This window comes from Botryllus schlosseri, chromosome 11, assembly GCF_051294905.1.
Source record: "Botryllus schlosseri isolate E-star chromosome 11, Bs_hap1, whole genome shotgun sequence".
Classification (NCBI taxonomy): domain Eukaryota; kingdom Metazoa; phylum Chordata; class Ascidiacea; order Stolidobranchia; family Styelidae; genus Botryllus; species Botryllus schlosseri.
This window is the reverse complement of record NC_137246.1, coordinates 28,635,985-28,662,332: the sequence shown is the minus strand read 5'-3', so window position 1 is coordinate 28,662,332 and position 26,348 is coordinate 28,635,985. Positions and strand designations below refer to the sequence as shown.

Genomic DNA, 26,348 nt, shown 5'->3' with positions numbered 1-26,348 from the left:
ATGAAATCATCGAGTAGCCTCATGACCGTTTTCGGTATGGTACACTGTCAAAATTAATACGAGCAGACCAACACCGAATTTTGCGTAAAATTTACTGAGGAATAGGCTGATCAAGCGATCAGCTGTTAGCCGACATCGAAAACGAAACAGCTATGGCGCTTGACAGGGGTAGTAATTGTAAGCAAATGGCCTGAAGGCCACAATTTCACGGTGAAATTGACATTGGAGATATAAAATAAAACTAAATATTTGAATGCAAACCGAGGATGTTAGTAAACTGTTTCATGATATCATCATCTCCAGTGGCGGCTCGTGACAATATCGGGTGGTGGGGCAAGGGCTGCGAGCGACTTTTATCAACATGACGTCACAAGGGCGTCTTCCAACGTAGAAAAGTAACTTTAATATGATGGTCACATGAATTTCCCGACAACAGTGATTTTAACGTAGGTGCCGCGAGAGGTTTGCCGGTGAGCCGTGACTTGAAGTGTGGTAACAAATGTTTTATTCATTTTTTTTTTAATCAAAGGATTATTTTACATAATGTACGTGAACTAAGAATCGTCCCTATGCCACGAATCAATTATTAGGTCATCCTTAGTAGCATGCGTTATGATTTCATGGTAGAGTTAGAGATTACGCAAATCGATAGGCCGTCCGAAAGTGTTTCGTACACGATCCTGGTGTGTTACGAGTTACGACCACTGAGCTGGTGGTTACGAGTTACGACCAGGTGATAGGCAACCAAAGCGGAGGTACCCGGCGTACGATTGGATCACTGGACTGGACAATTTCTATCATCATCATCATTGGTTTATTAGCAATTTTATCAGTTCAATACACCACAAAAATGCGATACAATGAAAAGACAGGAATATGTCGAAGCGACAAGGAGTAGTCTTCTAGACCTTTAATTTTCGCTCTAAAGGCAACTGCGTAAACTAGCCTACGTACGGAGCAAAGATTCAATACGATTCATGTTCGCACTTGACTTGACCAGACTAATTCCAATGACTGGAACTCGAGAGATTGCGTAAGCCTAACTGCAAAGGTCAACGACTTCGGACACATACGCAATTGTTATCTCATAGATTGGGCCTGTCATATTGAATCCAGAACATCAATTTGAATGGTCTTTGAAGAACTTAGGACAGCAGCCTCGGAACTTCGGTCTCGGAACAACATAGTACATTTTGGCCTTGAAACTGGAGATTGTGACGCAACACATACGGCTTACTGTCTGCTGCCAAATCGCCGTTGGAAAATATATTAATCAATAAATACATGAATGAAAGCCGTAAACTTAGCATACTGTTACATGAAATCATCGAGAAGTAGCATTCGCAATCTCATAACCCATTCCGGCATGGTACACTGTCAAAATCAATACAAACAGACGAACACCGAACTTTGAGTAAAATAGATCGAGGAATAGGCTGATCGAATGATCAGCTGTTAGCCGACATCGAAAATGAAATAGCTATCGCATTTGACAGGGGATTGTAAGCAAATGGTTTGAAGGCCACAATTTCACAGTGAAATGCACATTGGCGAACATAAAATTATGTGAATATTTGAATGCAAACCGAGAATCTTAGTTAGCTGTTTCATGCGATCATCGAGATATACCATTGGAAATATCATCACCGATCTCGTTATGGAACGCAGACTAGATTCCCAGCAAACACAGAATATATTGCAGATATATTTTGTATATGACTCAACTAATTCAAAATATATCTAGTCATATGTATTGTTTATATAAATCTGTCGACACATTTGCACATATATAGGATATCTTCAAAGATACCTGTATGACATTGTCATGATATCTTGCTTGATCCTAGATGAACCTTGACCCTAGGTGACCCCTGACCCTAGTTGGGTACCTGGACCTGCCACATCCTGCACTGCCCTTATCAATGAAGACTGACTGATGATTTTACAAATCATGCATGGCTTTGTTCGTGTATTAAATCAGCACAGAACTGCGCAATCACTTCAGCAAATATTGCTGCCTAAGCATAAGTTCGAAATCGTTGTCGGAATTGTCAGACTCTGTGATGACAACCTTGCTCCTGTTTTCTTCTTTATCGCCACCCTATAATATAAATGAGTAAATTATTGCAATTGATAATATCACTGTAGAACAGAAGTCGTTATGTGTTTGGTTGTGGGTAAAATAAGATGGTGATCTGAGTTACATTAACCAAAAGACTTCAAGCCCTCTTTCAAAAGCGACATGACCTTTACTTTTACACTGAAGATGTAATTAACGCAGTTACGCTTTCAAGATGAGAAACCAGAACCTGTTAAAGTTCAGTAATGCCTGTCATTATAGAGAAGATTTTCATGCTATTGGCGTTATGAAGTGGTGGTGCTGCTGGAAATGGATTTCAAAACCTATCGTTTGGGCACGGGGTGAAGATTGTTCTTTACATTATCATTTTAATATTAATATGGTAATAGTTGCCTGTGAGAGGCTGATGTGATAATGATCGCTCATTCCATGTACGGCATAGTAAATATATGCAGTAGTTCGCAAATTGCCTGCGAGACAATTTTTATGACTGCGAGGTACCTTCCAAAAATTCACACGATCCAGAAATTTTCGAATATTTTAATTCCCAGAGTATAAAATTTTTTAGACAGGTTATTGTCTGAACCAAAATCGAAGTTGCTTAAAATTATTTTGTAAATCAACATAAAGTAGAGGTATTCAAATTAAATTTTATTCTCCCCGTGCGAGACAAATGCGACCCGCGGAGGGAAATTGTCAAAGGCCTGTCTCGTAAATTTTCTCGTAAAGTTTGGGGACCACTGATATACAATGTTCTGAAGATGAGCGGTAAGAACAATTCACTTACAGTCCAATAATATCATAAAAGACACAACTGTCACACCACACAATCATCAAACTTAATAACAAAATTACCTTGCAAGATCCAGCAACAGTTAGAGATCTTGCAATCTGATCTTTAGTTCTTTTATCTGGGATCTCGAGGTCAGGATGAGCCGATCTGCATGCTTCTAAAAAGAGATATAACTAGATGAAGATGTCCACTGTCCAGTCATGGTATATTATACATCAGCCATCAGACAATGAGCAGAACTCATCAACAACTAGAGTACTTAAGTAGATAACTTTGCACATCAGTATTCTTATTACCAAATATGACGTCAAACGATTAAAATGTTGAAAAATCGAGGCTTTGGCTCAACTTTTTTTTACGTTGATTACGTTCAATTTCCGTCAATAACCGTTGATAACTTACGTCTAATAGTCTTTTCAAGTGTCACTCTTGCTTTTTTGACCCTCAAGACTAGGATTCCCATACTTTCTTCACAGCTATGCTGGTCATCATATTTTCGACAGTTTCCGGCAATTGTACACCCCGGATTCCGATTAAAGCGGCTACCTGTAACAACATTATATTAGTGGTACACAATACAGATGGTACTGCCTTGCATTAATGGTTTGCACCAGAATTAACAATGACATTTATGGGCATTCTAGATAAAACCATCCACAACATAAATTTCATGGTCACGCTAATCAAAGGCTTGGTTGACTTTGCGATTTCGCAATAAATCACATTGGCAATTCAATTTTTGATAATAGAACTAATTTCGAAAAGGACCCCTGCTGTGTCTGAAAATGATTCCTTGGTGTCGGCGGACACCCCTGATTTAGACTGTTAATCACTTTGTTCGAATGAGAAACAAAAACATACCAGTTCAGACTTTGCCGTCGTTCAAAGGTGTTCCAGCTGTGACAAGGTTTCACAGGGATCTTCAATTATATCTTCCAGCAAAATTGGGGCACTCGATTGAGGTCCTTTGGAGTCATTGTCGATATGACGTCGGAGGAAATCCATCATCTCGTTTTTCTGCAACTTTATGTCTTTGATGCACAAGCTAAAAAGGATTCGATTACTAGAAAGTTGGATTAATCTTCATATGTGATAAACTTACCATTACTTTATGACAGGCCACGTTGTTGATGGTCAAAATTTTGTAGTTCAGCGATGATTTCAAATGAAGGAGCATCTGAAAAACAGCGAGACTTTATTCTCAAATTCGAGAACGCATCAAAGTGCTAGGAACTTACTGCAGGACTTAGATCTCTGTCCGTTACATTCAATGATGAGATCATGTCATTCTTGAACACACTTTTCGCTAATGATGGCAAACTTGCATTGCGAGCATCCTTGATGTCACTCCTGCTTGCCAGAATCATAAGATGACCGCATTCTTGAAATTGGCATGTCTTGTACCTGAATACTTGGATTACGTTTCTTCCTTGCAGGAAAAACATCATCTACAAATTATAAACGTTTTACATATATATACCATATTGCACAGAATAAAAGGGTATACCTTGACCATCAGTTGACGCCGAACTATTCAAAAATTGTTTGTTCAGCTGACGTTTTCGTTCTGGCCGCTGCGCTTCATTTCCAGTCCAGACAATGACAAAGACGTGAGCAAGCCACTACTCTCCGCAACTTTTATTATATCACTAAAAGCTACCTTCCATACATCTAAAACAGATGGATAATGTAGATGGCAAGGTAGGCCCACTTGGAAAACAGTACGCTAATTCTGAGTTTATAATTTACTGGATGAGCATTTCATCTGTATCTTTTATACAGAGACCAATTGCGATTATCATATTATGGTTGCTTTTTGTTCTTGGCCTTACCGTGCTATTTGCATTCTTACGCAACCACCAGCCATGCAATACTATTATAGATACAAACCATTTCACAAAATTCACAATTCATAAGATATAAGCTAGGAATCAATGAGATCACTTCTACATCCGTTTTCCAGCTTTTATGTATTACAGCAACAGCAACCGGTTTTTCTTGTTCAACAAAAAGCACAACAGCAAATGATTGCTCGATTTATTGATCGACTAATACCCACCTATATTCATTTACACCAAATCCTTAAAGCAGGGTTTGAGTAAGTTGATATCCAGAAAATGTGCTCATAATTAACCGCACGAGTTCTATAGTTTATTAGTTGATCTGAAATGAATCACAGAATTATATTCAGACACAGCCGCCTAGTTATGATGTGGACATCACATTACCAGAAAGACTAGACTAGTTCTATGAAGTTATATCGTATTACCTCAAGTCCTCAACTATGATTATATAAGAAGCATATATATATAAATTACCTTGCACAGTGCAGTTTTCGGTATTCTTCTATAGAAATATGCTTGGATTAGCCTCAATTAACTGCGATTTCCCTGAACGCAACTAAAACCAAAACGACAACGATATCTGCACTGCAAGCCGCCATTTAATCAGAGCGCTTCTGTCTTTTGTCTGGCGGTTTGAAATCTGCGCGCCGAAACGGCTGTTCGCGTGGGGAGAAAGTGCCTCAAGCCATTGAGTCACTCGGCTACGACGGCTAGACGGCTACACTACGGAGTACGGATGAGCAGCCGGATGGTTTTCAGCGTAGCCGGAGTGGATCCGGATTCTGAATTTGCTTTGACAGTCAGATCATAGCAATTTACAACGTAGCTACGTTGTAAATTACTATGGTCGGATTGTAGCAGGATTTTTCTATTGAACTATCAAATAGTATAGCATTATTTTGGCAGCAGTTTTTCGGATTACCCAGAATTCATTAGACTTTCAAATTGCCGCCCGAAGCCGTAATGGATTCGGATTCCAAAATTTGGGATGGCCAAGAATCAAAATATCTGCAAAATCAGGCGAAAGCGGCGTGTGACAAAAGGAAAAACATTCGATCATAGCAATTTACAACGATGTAAATTGCTATGATTCGATAGTGGCAATTATGGTGACATATCACCCCATAAGAGTAAAACATCAATAAAATTGATAGTATGGATAAATTATACCATAAAATGAAACAATAATCGAATTTGATTCCTCACAAATATATTTTCGGCATTTTGACGAAATTTGTTGGATAAGAAAAAGATGTATTCGAAATACGTTTCCGGACAAGATATGCACATACACAATTTTGAGATAATTAGGATAACAAAAAGATATCCGAACATGTCCTGAATATATCTCGTGTTTGCTGGGTTAGCACAGACAGACACCGGCTTTTCCGTGAGATCCGCAATGATGTAGGTAGGCTAAGTATCAGATCAGCGCGCATCTCTACCATACTCGACCTCGAAAACGAAATAACTGCCTCCATCATTGAGCGTCAACTTTAAGACTTGGCACCGCGTTCGATACTAAAATCAAGACATACCGTGCAAAAGCTCATGACAGATCTAGGTATGGAACATCGTTAAAATCAATAGAGACCAATAACGGCTTTTGCGTAAATCTGTTAGCGATAAATGAAGAGTCAGCTCTCACTCGACTTTGGAAACGAAATTACCACCCACATAGTTCAGTGACAAACTTAAAACTTATTACAGCGGTCGATACTAACATTAAGACTTACTGTGCCAAATATCATGACCGATCTCGGTATGGAACATCGTCAAAATCAATGGAGACCAATACCGGCTTTTGAGTAAAATCTGTTTGCTGTACAATGTACATGATAGATCAGCACACACTGAACTTCGGAAACGAAATTACCACCCTTATCTTTGAGTAGCAAGCCTGAAACTTGGAGCAGTGCTAAATACTACCTTCACGACATATCGTACCAAGTTTCAAGAATTATCATGGTGCGAAACACCGTCAAAATCGACATATACCAGCAAAGGTCGAGTCAACGCATATCACGGTAACCGAGTTCAGATATAGATACGATTGTTACATCACACCTTAAGGGCGACAGGCATAGTTGCCCCACTTGCTCGGCCATTTTACGAATAGGAGAGAGTAAATCACCGTTTCTTTATTGTGCGCGGCTTTGAGAGAATAGATAGTGAAAGCTTGTTATGAGCGCTACCGGGGCAAGCCCCGGCTAGGCATTTACAAAGCGAAAACACAGAAGAGAATTCGATTTTCGCAGAGACTTCGCTATGTATGGGCATTTGTTAGCGAAAGCACAAGAATAATGCGGGTTTCACCGTGATCTCGGTATATACTGATTGCTGTGCGTCTATAAATGGTTAAATTGTTATTGAACAGAATTTTAGGTGGGGCAATGCCAGTTGCCCTATAGGACGAGCCGCCACTGATCATCTCATCACCTATCTCAGTATGGAACACAGTTAGCGTTTACACAGATACACCGGCTTTTGCGTGAAATCCGCAATGCGTTAGGTAGGCTAAGCGTCAGATCAGCGCACATCTATACCATACTCGACCTTGATAACGAAATTGCTGCCCTAATCATTGAGTGCCAACCTTGAGACTTGGCACAGCGTTCGATACTAAAATCAAGACATACCATGCAAAAGCTCATGGCGGATCTAGCTAAGGAGCATTGTTAAAATCAATGGAGACCAATACCAGCTTTGCGTAAAATATGTTTGCGATAAATGACGCGTCAGCTCTCACTCGACTTAGGAAACGAAATTACCACTAACATAGTTCAGTGACTAACTTGAAACTTGGTACAGCGTTCGATACTAACATTAAGACTTACCGTAGCAAATGTCATGACCGATCTCGGTATGGAACACCGTCAAAATCAATGGATACCAATACCGGCTTTTGAGTAAAATCTGTTTGCGATACATGACGGATCAGCACATACTCAACTTCGGCAACGGAATTACTACCCTAAACTTTGAGTAGAAACCCTGAAACTTAGGACAGTGTTAAATACCACCATCACGACATGACATACCAAGTTTCAAGAATTATCATGGTGTGAAACACCATCAAAATCGACCTATACCAGCAAAGGTCGACTAAACGCATATGACGGTAACCGAGTTCAGATATAGATACGATTGTTACATCACACCTTAGGGGCAACCAGGCTATGTTGCCCTACCTGCTCGGTAATTTTATGAATAGGAGAGAGTAAATCACTGTTTCTTTATTGTGCGCGGCTTTGAGAGAATAGACAGTGAAAGCTTGTTATGAGCGCTACCGGGGCAAGCCCCGGCTAGGCATTCACAAAGCGAAAACACAGAAGAGAATTCGATTTTCGCAGAGACTTCGCTATATATGGGCATTTACAAGCGGAAGAACAAGAAGAATACGATTTTCGCTGTGATTTTAGGTATATATAGATTGCGGTGCGTCTATAAATGGTAACGAATTGTTATTGAACAGAATTTTAGGTGGGGCAATGCCCCTGTTGCCCTATAGGACGAGCCGCCACTGCTATCGTAGGGTTACCATATTTTTGTGACACAAATTCCGGACGCTCGTTAGCGCCCACTAGTTGATTTTAAAATGAGGTATGAGCACATTGTCGATCAATATGACGTCACACCAGCAAAGCTTTGTCTATCGACTAGAGGTGGTCACGATCCGGTTCAGGAGTATGTGGTTGTGTGCTGTAAGTTGTAACCAGGTCCGAAGCCCCATTTTTTCAGCCCGTCATTCACAAATAAACACTAATTTTGGGCCCACCGTAGTGTAATCGATGCAACTTCTGGGGGCTTACTATATGCATATGGTCGGTATATGATTTCAATGAATTATGTCAATAATACTGGTTCTTCCACATATTACTATACAATTTTGATCCTCTCTCCGCCCACATGATCAGAGTTAACGGTACAGGGCTAGCTGGTGGAGGAGGATAACTTCGAAAATGCAAGGAGCGTAATTGTACATTGTTAAGTCATGTTCGTGTCACACCGACAAGTTTATTTATCAGCCTAAAGCCGGTGCGCACTGCACCACTGAGCTATATAAACACCCCAAATCGGTGGCTTCCCACCGTTTATGGGCGCAACTCCATTTTCAATTTGCCGTGGCCCAGCTCCGAATTTGATAAGCTGATTACTAATTGAAGGTCGGCAAATTTACCCAGACTTACTCACAGCCGATTTCGGAAGCTGATTACGTTCAACATCTTCGCAAACCCCAGAATAAAGGCAAACCAACCCAGGTTTAGAACCACTATCTTTGAACAAAGCATCAAATAAACGGCGATTATAATTAGACTCATTTCTGTAAATGAACGCTAATTTTATAAATTTTTGATCGCAATTTTTGCGAGGGTGTTTGGCCCAATATTAAAACCAATATATGTGTTGCTAAATCGCGCGCAGCGCGAAGAAAAATTTCTCGTAGCATAAATCTTGCCAAAATAATGTTGTTTATGTTGATTTACGAGAAAATTATGATTTTACTTCAAGCCTTCAAAATTCCGGACATTTAGGCATATTTTAGAAATTCCTCCCAGACGCAGTTTTAACAGTGAAATTCCGGACATGTCCGGGAAATTCCGGACGTATGGCAACCCTACCCTATCGCAGCAATCGTTGAGGCTAGTAAACTAGTTCCATGTACTAGGGCTCTTCAAAAATGACTTTTTTTTCTCAAATCGTACTGGCTACTTGATAAAATTGTTAGGTTACCTAATTTAAGCCTACACACAAAATTTAGTTCAATTCCAGCCAGTAACCGCTTTGCGGTATTTACGGTGATCGATTCTTTGTTTATTTATTATAGTTGTGCTCACCGTAAATACTATTTTATTCAAATCAAAATTTTCGACGGCAATAACTCCGCTTCCACTGGTTGGAATTGAACCAAATTTGGTGAGGATCGTTTCTATAGACAGCCTAACACTTTCATGGGGTGAACAGAAAATTTTGAAATTTTTTATTATTTATTTTTATATAATAAATAGAAACTTCCAGTACAATACACCATTTCGATGCGGTCCACAAACGATAGTTACGGTACATTATCAATCAACAAAATTGCACAAATGTTGACTTACGATCCAGGCGACCACAGTCCTTTACGGTGAACGACAATGGCACCACCACTTGGGACACTACCCGCAGTATCGTCTAAGCCAGTGGTTCCCAAACTTTTTCGGTGTGAGGGCCAAATTTAGAATTTCAGAGTACGGTCGGGGCCGCACGAATACTACGGCTATGAAACGGACCCAAACAGTCATCATGGCTCTTTTGTAGTAGTTTTATTGCCCTTGCGAGATTTCAAAACTGTAGACTGTTTACCGCTACTCATCTGCTGCATTGGGCGTCCGTTGAGTGAATCAGCTTTACTCGCCTAAACGCGCGAAGCGCGAGAAATTTCTTTAGTTTCATGACTGGATCGGTCAATATGATCGGGAATTGCACGTATTGCTATCAATTTTCATCGTTTCTCTGTTCACGTAATCTGATTTAACGGTAGAGCTGAGTGAGGTGTGTTTCAAAAGGTATAGGCCCCTCAATAGTAAACATCTCCGGGGGTATAGGGCCTAAGCAGCACTTGTTCAGGACCTCGGGCTCCCATATGGTGATAAACTGACCCCGCATCACGTTGTTCGCTTTTGCCACGAAATTAAAGTTGTACTGATTAGTGAGACAGCGTTTCGCGCGAATATTTCGATATTTCATGATAAAATCGGTGAATAAGATCGGGAATTGCATATTTGTCCTCTTTGCCCACGTAATCAGATTTACCGGTAGAGCTGAGTGAGAGGTGTCTTTGAAACTGCAGACCCCGTAAAATTAAACATCTTCGGGCGTGTGAACCCCTACACACAAAAAAATCTGGTAGATTTACAAAGAAATTTCTGTAAATTTTACAACGAATTACCGGTCGCAGCCAATAGCAGCGTGTAGCTTGTCATTTTACATTATGATATGTAATATTACATTAATTTAGCTGCTAAGTCAAGTTACCAGAATTTCTTCGCAAGGTTACTGACAGTTAATCGCTACGGCATTTTACCAAGCTATTGGCAAAATTGATTAGCTTCCAAGCCCCAGCAACCAGTGGATACGTGGAAGTGCATGTCACTGTGATATCATTCTCGTTGCGATTTGACCTGATTCAACCTCGTTCACGAGACAGGATTAGGTTACACGGAACTGGTTGACCGTAGTACCAATTTCGGTATAGTGCATAGTTGGGTGCAAGAAGCAGCTGACAATGTATAGTTACACCATATACATTATATTATAAGGCTATGGCTACGCGGTCGGTCTCGGCGGTTAGATTTGTTGTAACAGATAGGGCTAATGAGTTACAAAAATCAGTTTAGGATATATAATCTTATTCCTGAAACTAGAAATATCAGCACAGCAGCAGGCTCAGTTGACCATTTCTTAATGGCGGACACGGCGACCTATAATAGGTTACCTTAGGTTGCGCGTTGCAGGTTCTTCTGAGATTCGTAGTAAACAACCAACAATCAACTGTGACATCACAAATAGCGTCCGGTTAGGTAAGTAAGTAGGGAACCACAAGGGAAGCAATAAATATCAATATATACGAAATTCGATGCAAAAGAAAGGGACTATAGGTGTTGATAGATGTTTCTGTATGAAAAACCAAACTGGATTGAACATTATAACGTGGACAGTAAATATTATTGGTGGCATATGTGAGCGGATGAATATCACTTATTTCAAAGTCGTCTGCGTGTCGAGCCGAGTAGCCGACTGGTCGGCCATTAATATTGAGCTTTGGGCATGCAAAGGCTGACGGTGCGAAGCTTGTGACTTGTGATTGAAGAAAGTAACGACTTTCGTTGAAGATTCTCAGGAATGATGAATGGGATACGCATCGTAAAAGGTACAGTAGCCTACTGTGTAGTATTAGTTACCGTGAATATCTACGACTGTGCACACCACCCGGATGACTTTGGTTTCATGATTTAAATATTTCAGTCGCCCCATTCTCAGTTCTATTTTGGGATATTAGTCGACTTGTATAATGACCTGCGACACCTCATACTCTGCCGCGGAGTAGTTGAAACTGTTAGCTTGTTATTGACATTTATCGGGTCATAGCTTAGCTATGTTTTCATCCACTGCTCGATGTTTGGCTCACATGCCGCATCAAATGAGGCACCTTTTCTTTCTATACATTGATCATTTAAGTCATGAATCTCTGCTATATCATGTCAAATGAGGAGTCGTAAACTCACAATGTACCAGTACCGGTACTTCAAAACTTGTTATATTTTTGTTAGCCTATTTGTCTTAGTCTTTAGAAGTCATGTCTAGGTTAGCAACTTGGCTTAGTATAGCGACTTACGCATGAATTATTTTTAGTGGAACTGCAAGATACTAGTCACACAGAAGGAATGAAGACCAGAAAAAGAAACAATTGGAAGTTTATCCGGCGTTGGAATTAATTCACCTTTTCTTGGGACCACTCGTGCTATATTTGCATGCCTCCTAAACAACCTCCAGCAGCAATACTTTTTCATCGTGAATCATGAATGAATATACAGTTGTCCTAATGTCGTCTTGAGAGCGTGAGGAAACTTTTGCGGTATTTTGGCATCGCGTTGCTTTGGGATAGGTATGGATGTAGGCTGAGACGTGAATTTACAAGCTGGCATGTAATCTGATTTACAAGGACAGTATGTAGGGTTGTAGGTAGGTAGGTAGGTAGGTAGGTAGGTAGGTAGGTAGGTAGGTAGGTATTACAGTCTCGGTGGTAAATGTACACAGAAGAAAATGTAGATTGAATATACCAGAGGTGACTGTAACATTACAGTCTGGCATGTAAAGTTAGATTACCGGATGGTTGTAAGTTGAATTTACATTGAGTGACGGTAATGTTATATTACTGCCAAGTGGCTGGCCACCCTGCTTCCAGACATTTCGCGGTAAATCGAGGTAAATTTTTTTTTCAGTGTAGGTATGACTTCTTTACCTACACTGTAAAAAATCTGGTAGATTTACTGGGAAATCTCTGTAAATTTTACCACGAATTACCGGTCGCAGCCAATTACTGTGCGTAGCTTGTCATTTTACATTTTGATATGTAATATTACCTTAATGTAGCTGTAAAGTAAGTTACCAGAATTTCTTCGCAAAATTACTGACAGTTACTCGTTACTGCAGTTTACCGGGCTATTGGCAAAATTGATTAGCTTCAAAATCGCTGCAGCCAATGTATACGTAGAACTGAATGTTACTGATATATCATTCTAGAGGTGATTTGACCTGATTGAACCTCGTTTGCGATACTGGGGTCTGTCATACCGAAATTGTTGGCCCTCTAGTATCAATTTAAGCTTAGTAGGGTACAAGAAATAACTGACAATCGTAGCTAATGTGGTACACCCGAAGCCATTATCACTGGCTGGAACCAACCCACCTCAAGCGTGGGTTGATTGGAAGGAAGACTTTGAAACGTATCTCTGTGCTGCAGAATTATCACAAAAGGATGACTGCGTCAAGGTAGGACACCTCCTGAGTCTTATTGGTCCGGAGGGAAAATCAATTTACAAGAATCTCACGTGGCTTCCTGCTCGACGAGAAAATGATCAAGACATTCCTGCTGAGGATAAAAATGACTACAAACTAGTCATTGAGAAATTTGATGCGTGCTTTGAGCTTCGTGATGATCGCTTCAGAATGCGAAGGAAGTTTTGGCTCTTCTTGAAACGGGAGGAGGACGAGTCTTTTTTGCAATGGTCACTCCGTGTTCGCGAAGCTGCAGCCAAGTGCTGCTATCATCCGCAGAGGTGTCTTGAGGAAGTTATTATGGATAAACTCCTTCTGTGTTGTACGGACACCGGTACCTTGTCAGAACTCTTTGCCGAGGATCCGAAAACCTTGACACTGAGCAAAGTTGAATCGATCATCGATAAACGCGAATACGTCAAACAGGGTGTCGCGTCCTATAAATCTGCTACGATTGATGCAGTCACAAAGAAACCTCCACTAAAAACAGGATCTACTGCTCGACAGAAGGATGGAAAGGATGCCAAGACGTCGCTGATAAAATGCAAATACTGTGGTAAGAAGCACCAGTTTGGTAGATTTTTCTGTCCTGCTGCCGATTACAATTGCTCGGTGTGTGAGAAAACAGGACATTTCGAAACTGTCTGCCGTGCTTCTGCTCGGACAAATATACGCTCCGTGGAATCCGATACTGTTGGTGAAGACGATGTGGACGGACGCTCAAGTCCCATCGCACCAGTCTTTGTGGGATCCGTGATTGCTGCTGTATAGATTTGGATAGTGCTCCCAATACCGATACAGTTAACATGGAGCCTGAAATCCCACACCAGGGGCTGACCATTAGCACGGTGGAACCAGCGGAAGATATTGGCTGGTTTGTCAAGCTCAAGGTTGCCCTTGACCTGCTTACATGGTGCGTTGATACTGGCGCACAAGTATCAGTCATGCCCTTGCACATATACAAGCGTCAATATGGATCCATCAGACCCTCCGACAAACGTTTGATGACTGCAGGGAATAAGGAACTTTCCACCCTTGGCTATGTCGCTATGACGCTCGGGTTTGAGGATAACTCCGTTGTGGAAAAGGTCTACGTTGTCCGGGATACGCCTAAACTACTCTTGGGTATCCCAGGGGCATTCAAAATCGGACTCCTGCAAGATGTGCCGGGTACAGTTAGCATCCGTGCAGTAGACTGTGCAGTAACTCCCTCGCTTCGGTCTAAGGAAGAGGTCATGAAAGCTTACCCTGAACTCTTTCAAGGAGTTGGAAAAATGAAAGGACAGTACTCTATCAAACTGAAGGCGAATGCTAAACCGTTTAGCCTGAAAGTACCTCGCAGAGTTCCCATTCCTTTGCTTGGTAGTTTGACTGCTGAGCTAAATAAATTGCAAAAGGCGGACATAATTGAGCCTGTCAACGAGCCAACAGACTGGTGCGCACCGATCGTTGTGGTACCAAAGAAAAACTCTGAAATACGCCTGTGTGTGGATCTAACGAAACTAAATGATTCTGTTGATAGGGAACTCTACCCTATGCCGACAGTTGAGAGCACCCTGGGGAAGATTGCCGAAGGAACTGTTTACACCAAACTGGATGCAAATAGTGGATTTTATCAAATAGAACTTGAACCGGAGTGTCGTAAGTTAACTACATTCATCACCCCTGATGGGAGGTTCAGATTCAAGAGGCTTCCATACGGTATCGCCAGCGCACCCGAAGTCTACCAACGGAAAATGAATCAGGTGCTTGCTGGCATCCCCAATGTGTTATGTCACATGGATGACATCATAATTGCTAGCTCACCACAGGATTACAATACCACCCTCGGACTTGTACTGGATAGACTCCGAGATGAGGGAATTACATTGAATAAAGACAAATGTGTCTTTTCAGCGACTAAACTGGAATACCTTGGACATGTTGTTGGTAAAGATGGCATCGGCAAGGATCCTAAAAAGGTTGAGGCGATTGCCAAGTTCTCCGCTCCCTCAGACGTCCCGGAACTGAGAAGGTTTCTGGGAATGACCAATCAACTCATGAAATTCTCACCCAACCTGGCTGAGCTTACAAAGCCTCTGAGGGATCTACTGAAGAAAAACACTTCGTGGCTCTGGGGGCTGAACAACAGCTGGCCTTCGACCAGGTTAAGGCAGAGCTGTACTCGGATGTGACTCTTGCTATGTACAGCCCGGATAAGGAAACTGTTATCTCTGCCGACTCCAGCAGTTATGGACTTGGAGCTGTGCTGATGCAACGTCAGGTAGACAACTCTCTACGCCCTGTCGCTTATGCTAGCAGATCGCTGACTGAGACAGAGAGACGATACGCTCAAATCGAGAAGGAGGCCCTTGCTATAACGTGGTCTATGGAGAGATGGAAGGAACTCCTGATCGGCTTGCATCAACTTCGCGTGGAGACTGATCACCAACCATTAGTTCCACTTTTGTCAACAAAGACTCTTGATGAGCTTCCGCTCAGAGTGCAACGATTTCGAATGCGGCTGATGAAGTTCAACTTCACCATATCTCATGTTCCGGGGAAACTGCTATATACCGCTGACGCATTGTCTCGTTGTCCGCTGCCAACTTTCGAGGATATTGATGGCCTTCATAATGAGACAGAAGCCTATGTCAATGCCGTCACATCCAGCCTTCCTGCGTCTTGTAAACGGTTGGATGAAATTCGCTCAGAGCTCCAGAAAGATGACGTATTGCGCACAGTGATGCAATATGTATCCTCAGGGTGGCTGAAATGCAAAGAGACGCTGCATGGCCCACTTAGACCATACTGGAATGATAGAGCCTGTTTATCTACTTATGAAGGACTCCTGCTTAAAGGGAATCGCTTGGTGATCCCCTGTACGCTGAGACAAGACGTTTTAAGATACCTTCATGATGCTCACCAAGGGGTGACAAAATCCCGACTCAATGCATCACAGTCATGCTGGTGGCCTGGAATTTCTAAGGACATTGAAGAAACCGTCAGAAATTGCGAGAAGTGCACGGAGCATCAGCGAGAAAAGGTTGAACCGATGCTGTCAGCATCCTTCCCAGAGAGACCCTGGTCCCGTGTTGGTGCCGACTTCTTTCAATATCAGAATTCCATGTACCTGCTAGCCGTTGACTACTACTCCAGGGACATTGAGATTTGCATAGTCTCCAAAACAGTTAACGCAGCAGAGACGATTCTGAAATTCAAGAAGATTTTCAGTAGGCATGGCATCTGCGAGACTTTGGTCACCGATGGAGCACCTATGTTCTCTTCCCGCGACTTTGCGTCATTTTGCGAAAGCTGGAAAATTGAACATATCATGTCCTCACCTAGATATCCACAGGGGAACTCGGAGGCTGAGCGTGCCGTTCAGACCATCAAAAACCTTCTGCGAAAATGTGACGATGAATATCTGGCGCTACTCACATACCGCAACACGCCATTGGCTATCGGCTACTCGCCAGCAGAATTGAGCATGGGCCGCAAACTAAGAACAAGAGTACCGTGTCATCCAGACGATCTTCTGCCCAAGTCTGTCGACCGAACCGCCGTGAAGAAAGCTGAAGCAGATTACCGACGCAGAGTTACTCGTGATTACAACAAAAGACACAGAGTAGTACCTGGAGATGAGTTCAAGGTGGGAGATCGCGTCTGGATTCCGGACTGCAAATCGCAAGGTGTTGTGGAAAAACTTGACACTGACACTCAACCCAGATCGTTGGTTATCAGAACTGGGCGTGGCACCTTCAGAAGAAATCGCCGAATGGTGCGGAGATACCAGACGGAGAATGCCCCGCAAGAAGGCGTCGACATTACCGCCAGTGAGGCAGCTGAATTCTTCAAATTTCCCGATCAGGGAGGAGATAGCAGTTCGAGCGCTACTAGTGTCGATCGTGATGACCATCATGAGGCGGCGATAGTCCGACGGTCGGATCGGAACAGAACCGCACCTCGCAGATACATCGAGGAGTACTGATGTAGTTATAGGAGTAGTGTGTGTAAATATGTTGTGTTCTTCATTCACCTCTTGCCTGCCAATTGCTTCATACCTTTGTACCGCTAACTGCCTCAATTCGGATTGTTTATTGTCTTCATTCTGTGCTTGCGTTGTATATGTTTGTGCTGCTTATAAGCATTTGTGCTTGTCCCCGAGGAGGGAGATGTAGTGGTAGCTCTATGGCGCCACTAGGGTGTGACGACATCGGAGGTGCTTCGGTGCTTGGTCGTCACTGAATACATGGCTGCTTGAGAACTCACGTCTCGTATATTAGACAGACCGTCAGTCACGTTACTACACATATTACATTATAAGGCAATGGCTGTACGGCCAGTCTCGCTGGTTACATTTGTTGTCACGGATAAGGCTGATAAGTTAGAAAATTAGTTCAGGATGTGTAATATTGCTCGGGGAAACTAGGAATATCAGCACCGCATGCTCAGCTGACCATTTGTTAATGGCGGACAAGGCGACCTGTAATAGGTTACATTAAGTGACTGCTTTTTCTGAGATTCGTAGTAAACAACCAACGCACAACTGTGACATCACAACCAGCGTCTGGTTAGGTAAGTACAGTAAGTAGTGAACAACACATGGAATATATATCAATTTAGACGAAATTAGATGAAAAAAGGGACTACATGCAATGATAAATGTTTCTGTATGGAAAAATACGACCCAGATCAAACATTATAACGTGGCCAGTAAATATTATTGGTGTCATGTGTCAGCGGATGAATACCATTTATTTCGAAATCGTTCGAGTGTCGTCTGGCCAGTGGCCATTAGTGAGATTTGAGCAAAGGGTGGAGCGAAGCTTGTTGTGCTTGAAGAAAGTGGACACGATCGTTGAAGATTCCTAGGAATGCTGAATGGAATACGCATCTTAAAAGGTAATACAGTAGTACATAGTATTTGTTACCGTGAATATCTGACTATGCACACCAGCCCTCGATGACTTAGATTTCATGAACTTGATTTATTTCATTCGCCGCATTCTCTGTTCTATTTTGGGATATTTGTCGACTTATATAGTGACCACATACTCCGCTGCGGAGGGGTTGAAACTGTTGGCTTGGTAATGTCATTTTCCTGCCATAGCATAGATATGTTTTCATCCGCTGCTGGATTTGTTTGCCACACATGCCACCTTAAATTAGGAACCTTTTGCTTCAATACAGAGATAAAGTCATGAATCTCTGCTATGTCATGTAAAAGGCGGAGCCGTCATCACACAATGTGCCAGTACCGGTACTTCAAAACATGTTATATTTTTGTTAGCCTATTTGTCTTAGTCTTTATAATGTCATGTCCACTGTCCAGGTTAGGAACTTTGCTTTATATAGCGACTTACGCATGAATTCTTTTTAGTGGAACTGCAAGATACTACTTACACAGAAGGAATGAGAACGAGAAAAAGAAACAATTGGAAGTTTGGCCGGTGGTGGAATTAATTCACGTTTTCTTGAGACCACTCGTGTTACTGCATGTCTCCTAAAGAAGAATTAGACCTCCAGCAGCAATATTTTTCCATCGATAACCACTTCATCGTGATATCATGAATGAATATACAGTTTGTTCCAATGTCGTTTTGGAAATGTGAAGAAAATGTTGCGATATTTTTGCATCGGGTTGCTTTGCGATAGGTATGGATGTACATGAATTTACAAGTTGGTATGTAATCCTGATTTACAGGGACAGCATGTAGGTAGGTAGGCGGTAAAATGACAGTCTCGATCGCAAATGTACAGGAGAACATGTAGATTAGATATACCGGAGGTGACTGTAACATTACAGTCTGGCGTGTAAAGTGAGATTACCGGACGAGTGTAAGGTAAATTTACATTGACTAACGGTAATGTTAGATTACCACGAAATGTCTGGCTACCGTGCTTCCAAACATTTCGCGGTAAATCGAGGTTTTTATTTTTTACAGTGTACATGATGTTATTTCGTGACCTCCTGTCTGCTATATCAAAAAATGTAGAATTGCCCAAACCTACTAAACTGAAAGATCACACGATTTCAGATTGGTATTTCTTCACTGCCGGCATACAATTTTCTTTCCTGCGGGATGATATTTGTCTTGTGAGGTTCAGATTGCCAAGATAAGAACATTCGGCGCCAGTCATTTAGGCGCCTATATGGACAATTAAACCTATTTGTATTTTGTATATATGACGAAGTTTTACGTATTTCGAAGATTTTGGTCAACATAAATGCAGTCCTTTACGGCCAAGGCTTTCACGCTGCCGATCGTTCTGACACACTTCTTGGACTCACATGTTATATGGCCTAACTCTTTATATGTCTTGGTGCGTCGTGGTACGGTCATGGCCAACGCTGATATGCCCATTTCTCTAAATCTTGCGTATTTTTTTCTTGCGGAAGAGTAGGTCTACCCAATAATCAAGATATGTGGCAAATTGAAATCGCGAAAAATTTTTTGAAAAAGTTGCATAAATTATCAAAAAATACTCAGTAATTTATGCTAATTCACGAAATAATTTTGGGCCCCCTTCGAGCTTGCCCCCCCTCAATTGGGGGGTTTTGGCTGCGACAGTTACGGCCCTGACTATAGGACTACCAATTATGCTGCTTTTAGCCGGCTAAGCCGTATGCATCTCGACGTATTCAGCCGTGAGTCACGTGTTGCACATCTAGTTATCATAGGGTTACCATCAGCACCGTAACTGCCGCACCCCAAACCCCCCAATTGGGGGGGGGCGAGCTCGAAGGGGGCCCAAAATTATTTCGTGAATTAGCATAAATCATAGAGTATTTTTTGAAAATTTATACAATTTTTTCAAAATTTTTTCGCGCTGCGTGCGAATTCAAGTAGCCGTTTATCTTTATTATTGGGTATTGGGCCATTACCGCGCCACGACCCACCAAGAAATACAATCAAGTTTTAGGCCATATAACATGCGACTCGAAGAAGTGCGCCAGAACGATCGGTAGCGAGAAAACCTTGGCCGAAAAGGTCTATGCCCTTATGCTGACCGAAGACTTCGTTATATATACAAAATACATATAGGTTTAATTGTCTATAGGCGCCTAAATGACTGGCGCCGAATGTTCATGTCTTTGCAATCTGAACCTCACAAGACAAATACCATCCCGCTGGAAAAAAATTTATGCCAGTGAAGAAATACCAATTTGAAATCGTGTGCGTTTCTCAGTTTAGAAGCCTACGTTTGGGCGATTCTATATTTTTTGATATAGCAGACTGGAAGTCACAAAATAACATCATGTAACGAAGTCATATCAACGGGTCCGCCCGCCCGAATATGTTTGATTATTATTTACGGGCCCTCCCGTTTTCAAGACACTTCAATCAGCTCTACCGGTAAATCTAATTACGTGAGTAGAGAGGACAATAAATTGATAGCATAATATATATGCAATCGCCGATATGATTGACCGATTTTATCATAAATTATCGTAAATTTTCGCGCTTCGCGCTCTACTCACAATTAAATACAGTGCAGATGATTTCGTGACAAACGCGAACAACGTGATGGGGGTCGTTTTATCACCCTATGGGAGCCCAAGACCCACGTTTTTGGGGGGCCTGACAAGGTGCTGTTTCGTTCCTGCCAACGGGTATACGCCCGAAGATGTTTAATTATTATTGAGTGGTCCTACCTTTTCAAACGCACCTCACTCAGCTCTACCGGCAAATCTGATTACGTGGGCAGAGAGAAGATAAAAATTGATAACAATATATATGCAATTTCCGATCATACTGACCGATTCAATCATGAATTCCAGAAATTTTCCGCGCCCCGCGCGCTTAGGCCACAAAAGCTGATTCAACAAACCAACTCCCCACGAATATGATAGATAGCGGTAAACAGTGTATCGCCGGAGGGGGGCCCCCCAGAAGTTCGGCCTATAACCCTATGGGGGGGCCCAAGACCAAAGTTTTTTTTTTGGGGGGGGGGGCCTGATGAAGTGCTGTTACGGCCCTGGTTACCATACGTCCTCTTTTAAGATGATTTTTCCTCTTTTTTGATTTTTTTAAAGTGTCCTTGGAGGACGCCCAAAGGTCTTATTTTTTTAGGATTTTGGTTACATATAGGGCCAAATTCGACTGATATACATCAAGTCAGCACTGTAGGGACGCTATTTCGGGAGCTGGACTGGAAAGTTGGCCTTTTTCAGTCAGCCACCTGCAGGGCCGTAACAGCACTTTGGTCTTGGGCCCCCCATAGGGTTATAGACCGAACTTCTGGGGGGGCTTCGCCCCCCAGACCCTCCTCCGGCGATACACTGTTTACCGCGATTTATCATATTCATTGGGAGTTTGTTTAGTGAATCAGCTTTAATCGCCTAAGCGCGCAAAGCGCGGAAAATTTCTAGAATTCATGATTGAATCGGTCAGTATGATCGGGAATTGCATATATATTGTTATCAATTTTTATCTTCTCTCTGCTCACGTAATCAGATTTGCCGGTAGAGCTGAGTGAGGTGTGTTTGAAAAGGTAGGACCACTCAATAATAATTAAACATCTTCGGGCGTATACCCGTTGGCAGGAACGAAACAGCACCTCGTCAGGCCCCCAAAAACGTTCGTCTTGGGCTCCCATAGGATGATAAAATGACCCCCATCACGTTGTTCGCGTTTGTCACGAAATCAGCTGTACTGTATTGTAAGTCAGCGCGAAGCTCGAAAATTTTCGATAATTTATGATAAAATCGGTCAATCAGATCGGCGATTGCATATATATTATGCTATCAATTTATTGTCCTCTCTACTCATTAAATTAGATTTACCGGTAGAGCTGAGTGAAGTGTCTTGAAAACGCGAGGACCCGTAAATAATAATTAAACATCTTCGGGCCGGCGGACCCGTTGATATGACTTCGTTACATGATGTTATTTCGTGACTTCCAGTCTGCTATATCAAAAAATATAGAATCGCCCAAACGTAGGCTTCTAAACTAAGAGACGCACGCGATTTCAAATTGGTATTTCATCTTCACTGGCATAAAATTTTTCCCAGCGGGATGGTATTTGTCTTGTGAGGTTTAGATTGCAAAGACAGGAACATTCGGCGCCAGTCACTTAGGCGCCTATGGACAATTCAACCTATATATGTATTTTGTATATATAACGAAGTCGTCGGTCAGCGTAAGGGCATAGACCTTATCGGCCAAGGTTTTCTCGCTGCCGATCATTCTGGCACACTTCTTGGAGTCGCATGTTATATGGCTTAAAACTTGATTGTATGTCTTGGTGGGTCGTGGCGTGGTAATGGCCCAATACCCAATAATAAAGATAAATGGCTACTCGAATTCGCGCGGAGCGCGAAAATTTTTTGAAATAATTGCATAAAATTTCAAAAAATACTCTATGATTTATGCTAATTCACGAAATAATTTTGGGCCCCCTTCGAGCTCGCCCCCCCCAATTGGGGGGTTTGGGGTGCGGCAATTACGGTGCTGACCACCTGTTAATGTGAAGGAAAAACTGTATTTCCGGGAGTTGAGCCTCTTTTTCTTTTTTGGTCAAGCTACCACGAAGTGGGAAAAATTTTCTTTCGGTTTTGAAAGTTATCAATATCTATTTATATCTATAGCTACTGCTCGTTCAACTTGAAAGTTAGGGCACATTGCATTGAAACAGCAGTGACGTAACGTTAGCAGTCAATACTCACAACTTTCCTGCAATTCTCTAATTAAAAACTACAGAGGCCAAGCCCAGCAAGAGTATTTTATAAATATAAATTTTATTTTTTGTCATAAATCGATTTCTTAATATATTTTGGGGGCCGCAAGAAGGCTATCTGGGGGCCGCATGCGGCCCTCGGGTCCGCGCTTGGGAATCACTGGTACGGGCCACCGACCACTGAGTCTCTATAGTCTGGATGATGTTTCTACGCAAGGCATGGAATTGGTGGTTAGGCTACTAGGGTTACCATATTTTGGAATCGGGAAAGGAGGACAATTTTTCAAAATTTTCAGACTTACAATACTGGAGTAAAAAAATTGTCGCTTCCGTTCGAACCACGAATTTCCTATTTAGCGTCATTTATGATCATTTTCACTCGAGTCTGTACATTATCCTAGCTCTAAAAGCTACAAAGGAGGACGAATTGCCAGAAAGGATGACATTATAAGGCGTCCTCGGCGGACGTTTTCAAAAACCTGACAAAGGAGGACGTATGTTAACCCTATTATAGGCTATACAATGATTGTGAGATTGATTACATACAGTAATAATTATTAGGCCATAAAAACAGCAGCTGTACTCTGCTGGTCACGGCAATATAAGTTTGCGTGCTTCTGTGCTTTTATTTTGACCTAGTCATGATGAGGCGATAGCCCTGCGTATGCGTTGTGAAGAATACCAGAGATTGAGTTTTGAACGCGGATTTTTCGAATTTGGTTATTATTAAATCACCATTCGGGTTTCAACGGACATGACACCACTGTTAAACTCCCTTTCACGGGCTGAAGGTTACCCTAGTTGATCATATTCTACATCGCCGTCAAGATTTATTAGAGTAAGGAAAATTCAGCAGGTGCTATTAGTTTCAAAATTATTCTACAAAAAAAAATGAACAGAGAGACACACGATGAATGAACCAGCATCCAAGCGAGTGGAGGACTTGATCAAACATGAAATTAAGTATCCTTTCCCTTAAATCTAGAAAATGAAAATGATGTCACTACGCTCGAACAATCGTACCGATTTGAGTTGCACGATATCGAAGAAGTACTCCTATAGTGTTTTTGATCGCGCACCAAGCGCATAGGCCACATTTCGTATTTTCAATCCTGCATTGCATCTGACCCTCAAATTCGAGTCTGTTATCCGGTATGGACAAATGTCTCATTATATATTACAGGCATAGTCGAAGTAACGCCGAATTGACTTCAAAGCTGAACCGCCTGCATCCCGTCTTCAGTTTTTGTACAACACCATCACGCGAGTACAGTCAGTCTATAACTATAAATAGTGTATGGTACAGTGTTTCTTAAATTTTTTCAGACACACTCCCCCTTATGTATAGGGTTACCATACGTCCTCTTTTAAGAGGATTTGTCCTCTTTTTTGACTTTTTTGAAAGTGTCCTCGGAGGACGCCCTTTTGTCTTCTTTTTTGAGATTTTGTCCTCTATTTTGAAAATTTAGGTCAGATTTAGAGGAAATTGCGAGTGATATGCCGTAAATTAGTACAAAAGTGACGCTCCGGCGGGTATTTCGGAATCAAAAACGGTGAATTTAGCTCTGAGCGAAAAGATGACCTTTTTTTTTTAGTCATCCACCTAAAAATGTGGAGAGCAAAACGGTATTTTGAGCTCTGAGCGGACCGGTTTTGCAAGTCTCAAATTTCTGAAAAAGTGTCCTCTTTATAGATTTCCAAAATATGGTAAGCCTACCCTTATGAAAGTGAAAAAATTTACCCCCCTTATCGTCATATCACAAAATCAAACTTGAATGCTAGCGATCCCAACGGATAGTTTGGTGGCATGGAAGAATATGACTGTTGAGCAAAGAATTCTCAAATATGAAATTCGGACTATGCACAACACTACAGAGTAATAACTATGAACGGGGAGGTAAATCGCGCGAATTTTTTTTAGTTGATCTCACCCCCTTCAGATGCTTTCATGCCTCCCAAGGGGGCGCCCCCCCCCAGTTTGAGAACCTCTGGATAGTATATAGCCTATGTGTGTATAATATCCAGGGTTGCGGCTTCACGTGAAGATCTTATACAGATCATGTCGCCGGCACCCGTGTGTACCAGTTATACAGCAGTCATTTACACACAAATATATTATCATAATATGTAGGGTTACCATATATGTATACATCCTCTTTTAAGAGGATTTGTGCTCTTTTTTGAAAGTGTCCTCGGAGGACGCCCTTTTGTCCTCTTTTTTGAGATTTTGTCCTCTTTTTTGAAAATTTAGGTCATATTTAGAGCAAAATGCGAGTGATATGCCATAAATCAGCACAGAAGTGACGCTCCGGCTGGGCGAAAAGTTGTCCTTTTTTTAGTCAATCACCTAGCATTGCGGAGAGAAAAGCGGTAATTTGAGCTCTGGAGCGACAAGTTGACCTTTTTTTTGTAGTCAACTACCCGGCAATGTGGAGGACGAAACGGTATTTTGGGCTCTGAGCGTGAAAGTTGACCATTTTTTTTTAGTCAACCGATCACAAAGTGGGAAAAATTAACCGATTTTTGAGAACTTTTGCAAGTCTCAAATTTCAGAAAAAGTGTAAAAGTATCCTCTTCTTAGATTTCCAAAATATGGTAACCCTATAATATGTTTTAGTTTTGGGTTATTTTTTTACATACACAATCTGTTTTGCTATTAAGGTTCCGACTGACAAAGCAATAAAATATCTCTCATTCTCTCTCTCTCTCCCTCTCTCTCTCCGGGCCTAATCAGTAGACCTACTTTATTATTGATTGGAGTTTAGTAGTGTGTGAGCTCCCTGGATATTTTTATATAATTCTACTGCCTACTGCAAGTAGATTTAGCATAAATCCCAAGGCGGGGGAGATAGCGTAGTGGTGACGATAAGCGCATACGAAACGAGCGGCTGCGGTTCGATTCCCGTCCGAGGTTTATCTGGGCTTCGCTTCCCCCGCCGTCGCCGCTCTTACGAAAAGACCAGAAAAAGACCCGACGAACGAAAGGAAGGGAAATAACTAGCAGCAAGGGCCGCGGCTTCAAAAAGATCAACATCGAAAAGAAAGCACGGCACTCTAGGCCGAGGTGGATGTCAGTTTTATAAGATCGATATCCTCTTATCTGTTCATGACATCGCATTGTGTCTTATCGCATTGGGTGTGACTTGTTCAGAAGAAAAATATAAATGAACGATTATTATTATTATATTCTCTCTATTCACAGAAAAACTGGTAAATACACAAACAATACGGGGAGCAACCTGCCCTCAAAGGAAAGTGGAGAATATTTTTAAAATTTCAGTAATACAGTCAAATTGTTATTCCTATGCAATAGGGAAGAGGTCAGATTACAGAATTGCGGTAGATGAAGAATTGGCAAGGGTTATAGAGCAGTGGTAGAGAGGATTGAAAATGAAGAATCCAAATTACACAAATTATGCTGTGATT

General features: G+C 41.8%; 2 protein-coding genes and 1 long non-coding RNA gene across 4 annotated transcripts in view; 2 read left to right on the top strand and 1 right to left on the bottom strand.

Moving 5' to 3' along the window:
- Positions 1-26,348, top strand: part of LOC145449617 (sodium-dependent serotonin transporter-like) — a 139,132-nt gene that overhangs the window by 94,062 nt on the left and 18,722 nt on the right. The gene's annotated exons all lie outside the window — the stretch shown is intronic.
- On the bottom strand, positions 1,955-5,335 carry LOC145449644 (uncharacterized). 2 transcript variants are annotated; one of them, XM_080328041.1, is made up of 7 exons: positions 4,381-5,335; positions 4,112-4,321; positions 3,976-4,050; positions 3,735-3,918; positions 3,276-3,419; positions 2,936-3,030; positions 1,955-2,101 (listed from the first exon to the last, which is right to left on the bottom strand). In XM_080328041.1, the coding sequence occupies exons 1-4, from the start codon at positions 4,387-4,389 to the stop codon at positions 3,847-3,849; spliced, it is 366 nt and encodes a 121-aa protein (XP_080184167.1). In that variant the 5' UTR covers positions 4,390-5,335; the 3' UTR covers positions 1,955-2,101; positions 2,936-3,030; positions 3,276-3,419; positions 3,735-3,846. The 2 variants fall into 2 exon arrangements, with proteins under 2 accessions (XP_080184167.1, XP_080184168.1); XM_080328042.1 differs by having other exon boundaries at positions 2,936-3,027.
- LOC145450853 (uncharacterized) lies at positions 10,603-12,327 on the top strand. Its single transcript, XR_013918608.1, has 2 exons — positions 10,603-11,630; positions 12,113-12,327. It is a non-coding gene; the product is annotated as an uncharacterized LOC145450853 (long non-coding RNA).

Bases quoted from the DNA above. Each gene is read 5' to 3' on its own strand.
- LOC145449644 (XM_080328041.1), bottom strand. The intron at 4,051-4,111 runs GTAAGTTCCTAG...GCTGTTTTTCAG, and splicing joins ACAGAGATCTAAGTCCTGCA to ATGCTCCTTCATTTGAAATC. The intron at 3,919-3,975 runs GTAAGTTTATCA...AATCCTTTTTAG, and splicing joins TGGCCTGTCATAAAGTAATG to CTTGTGCATCAAAGACATAA.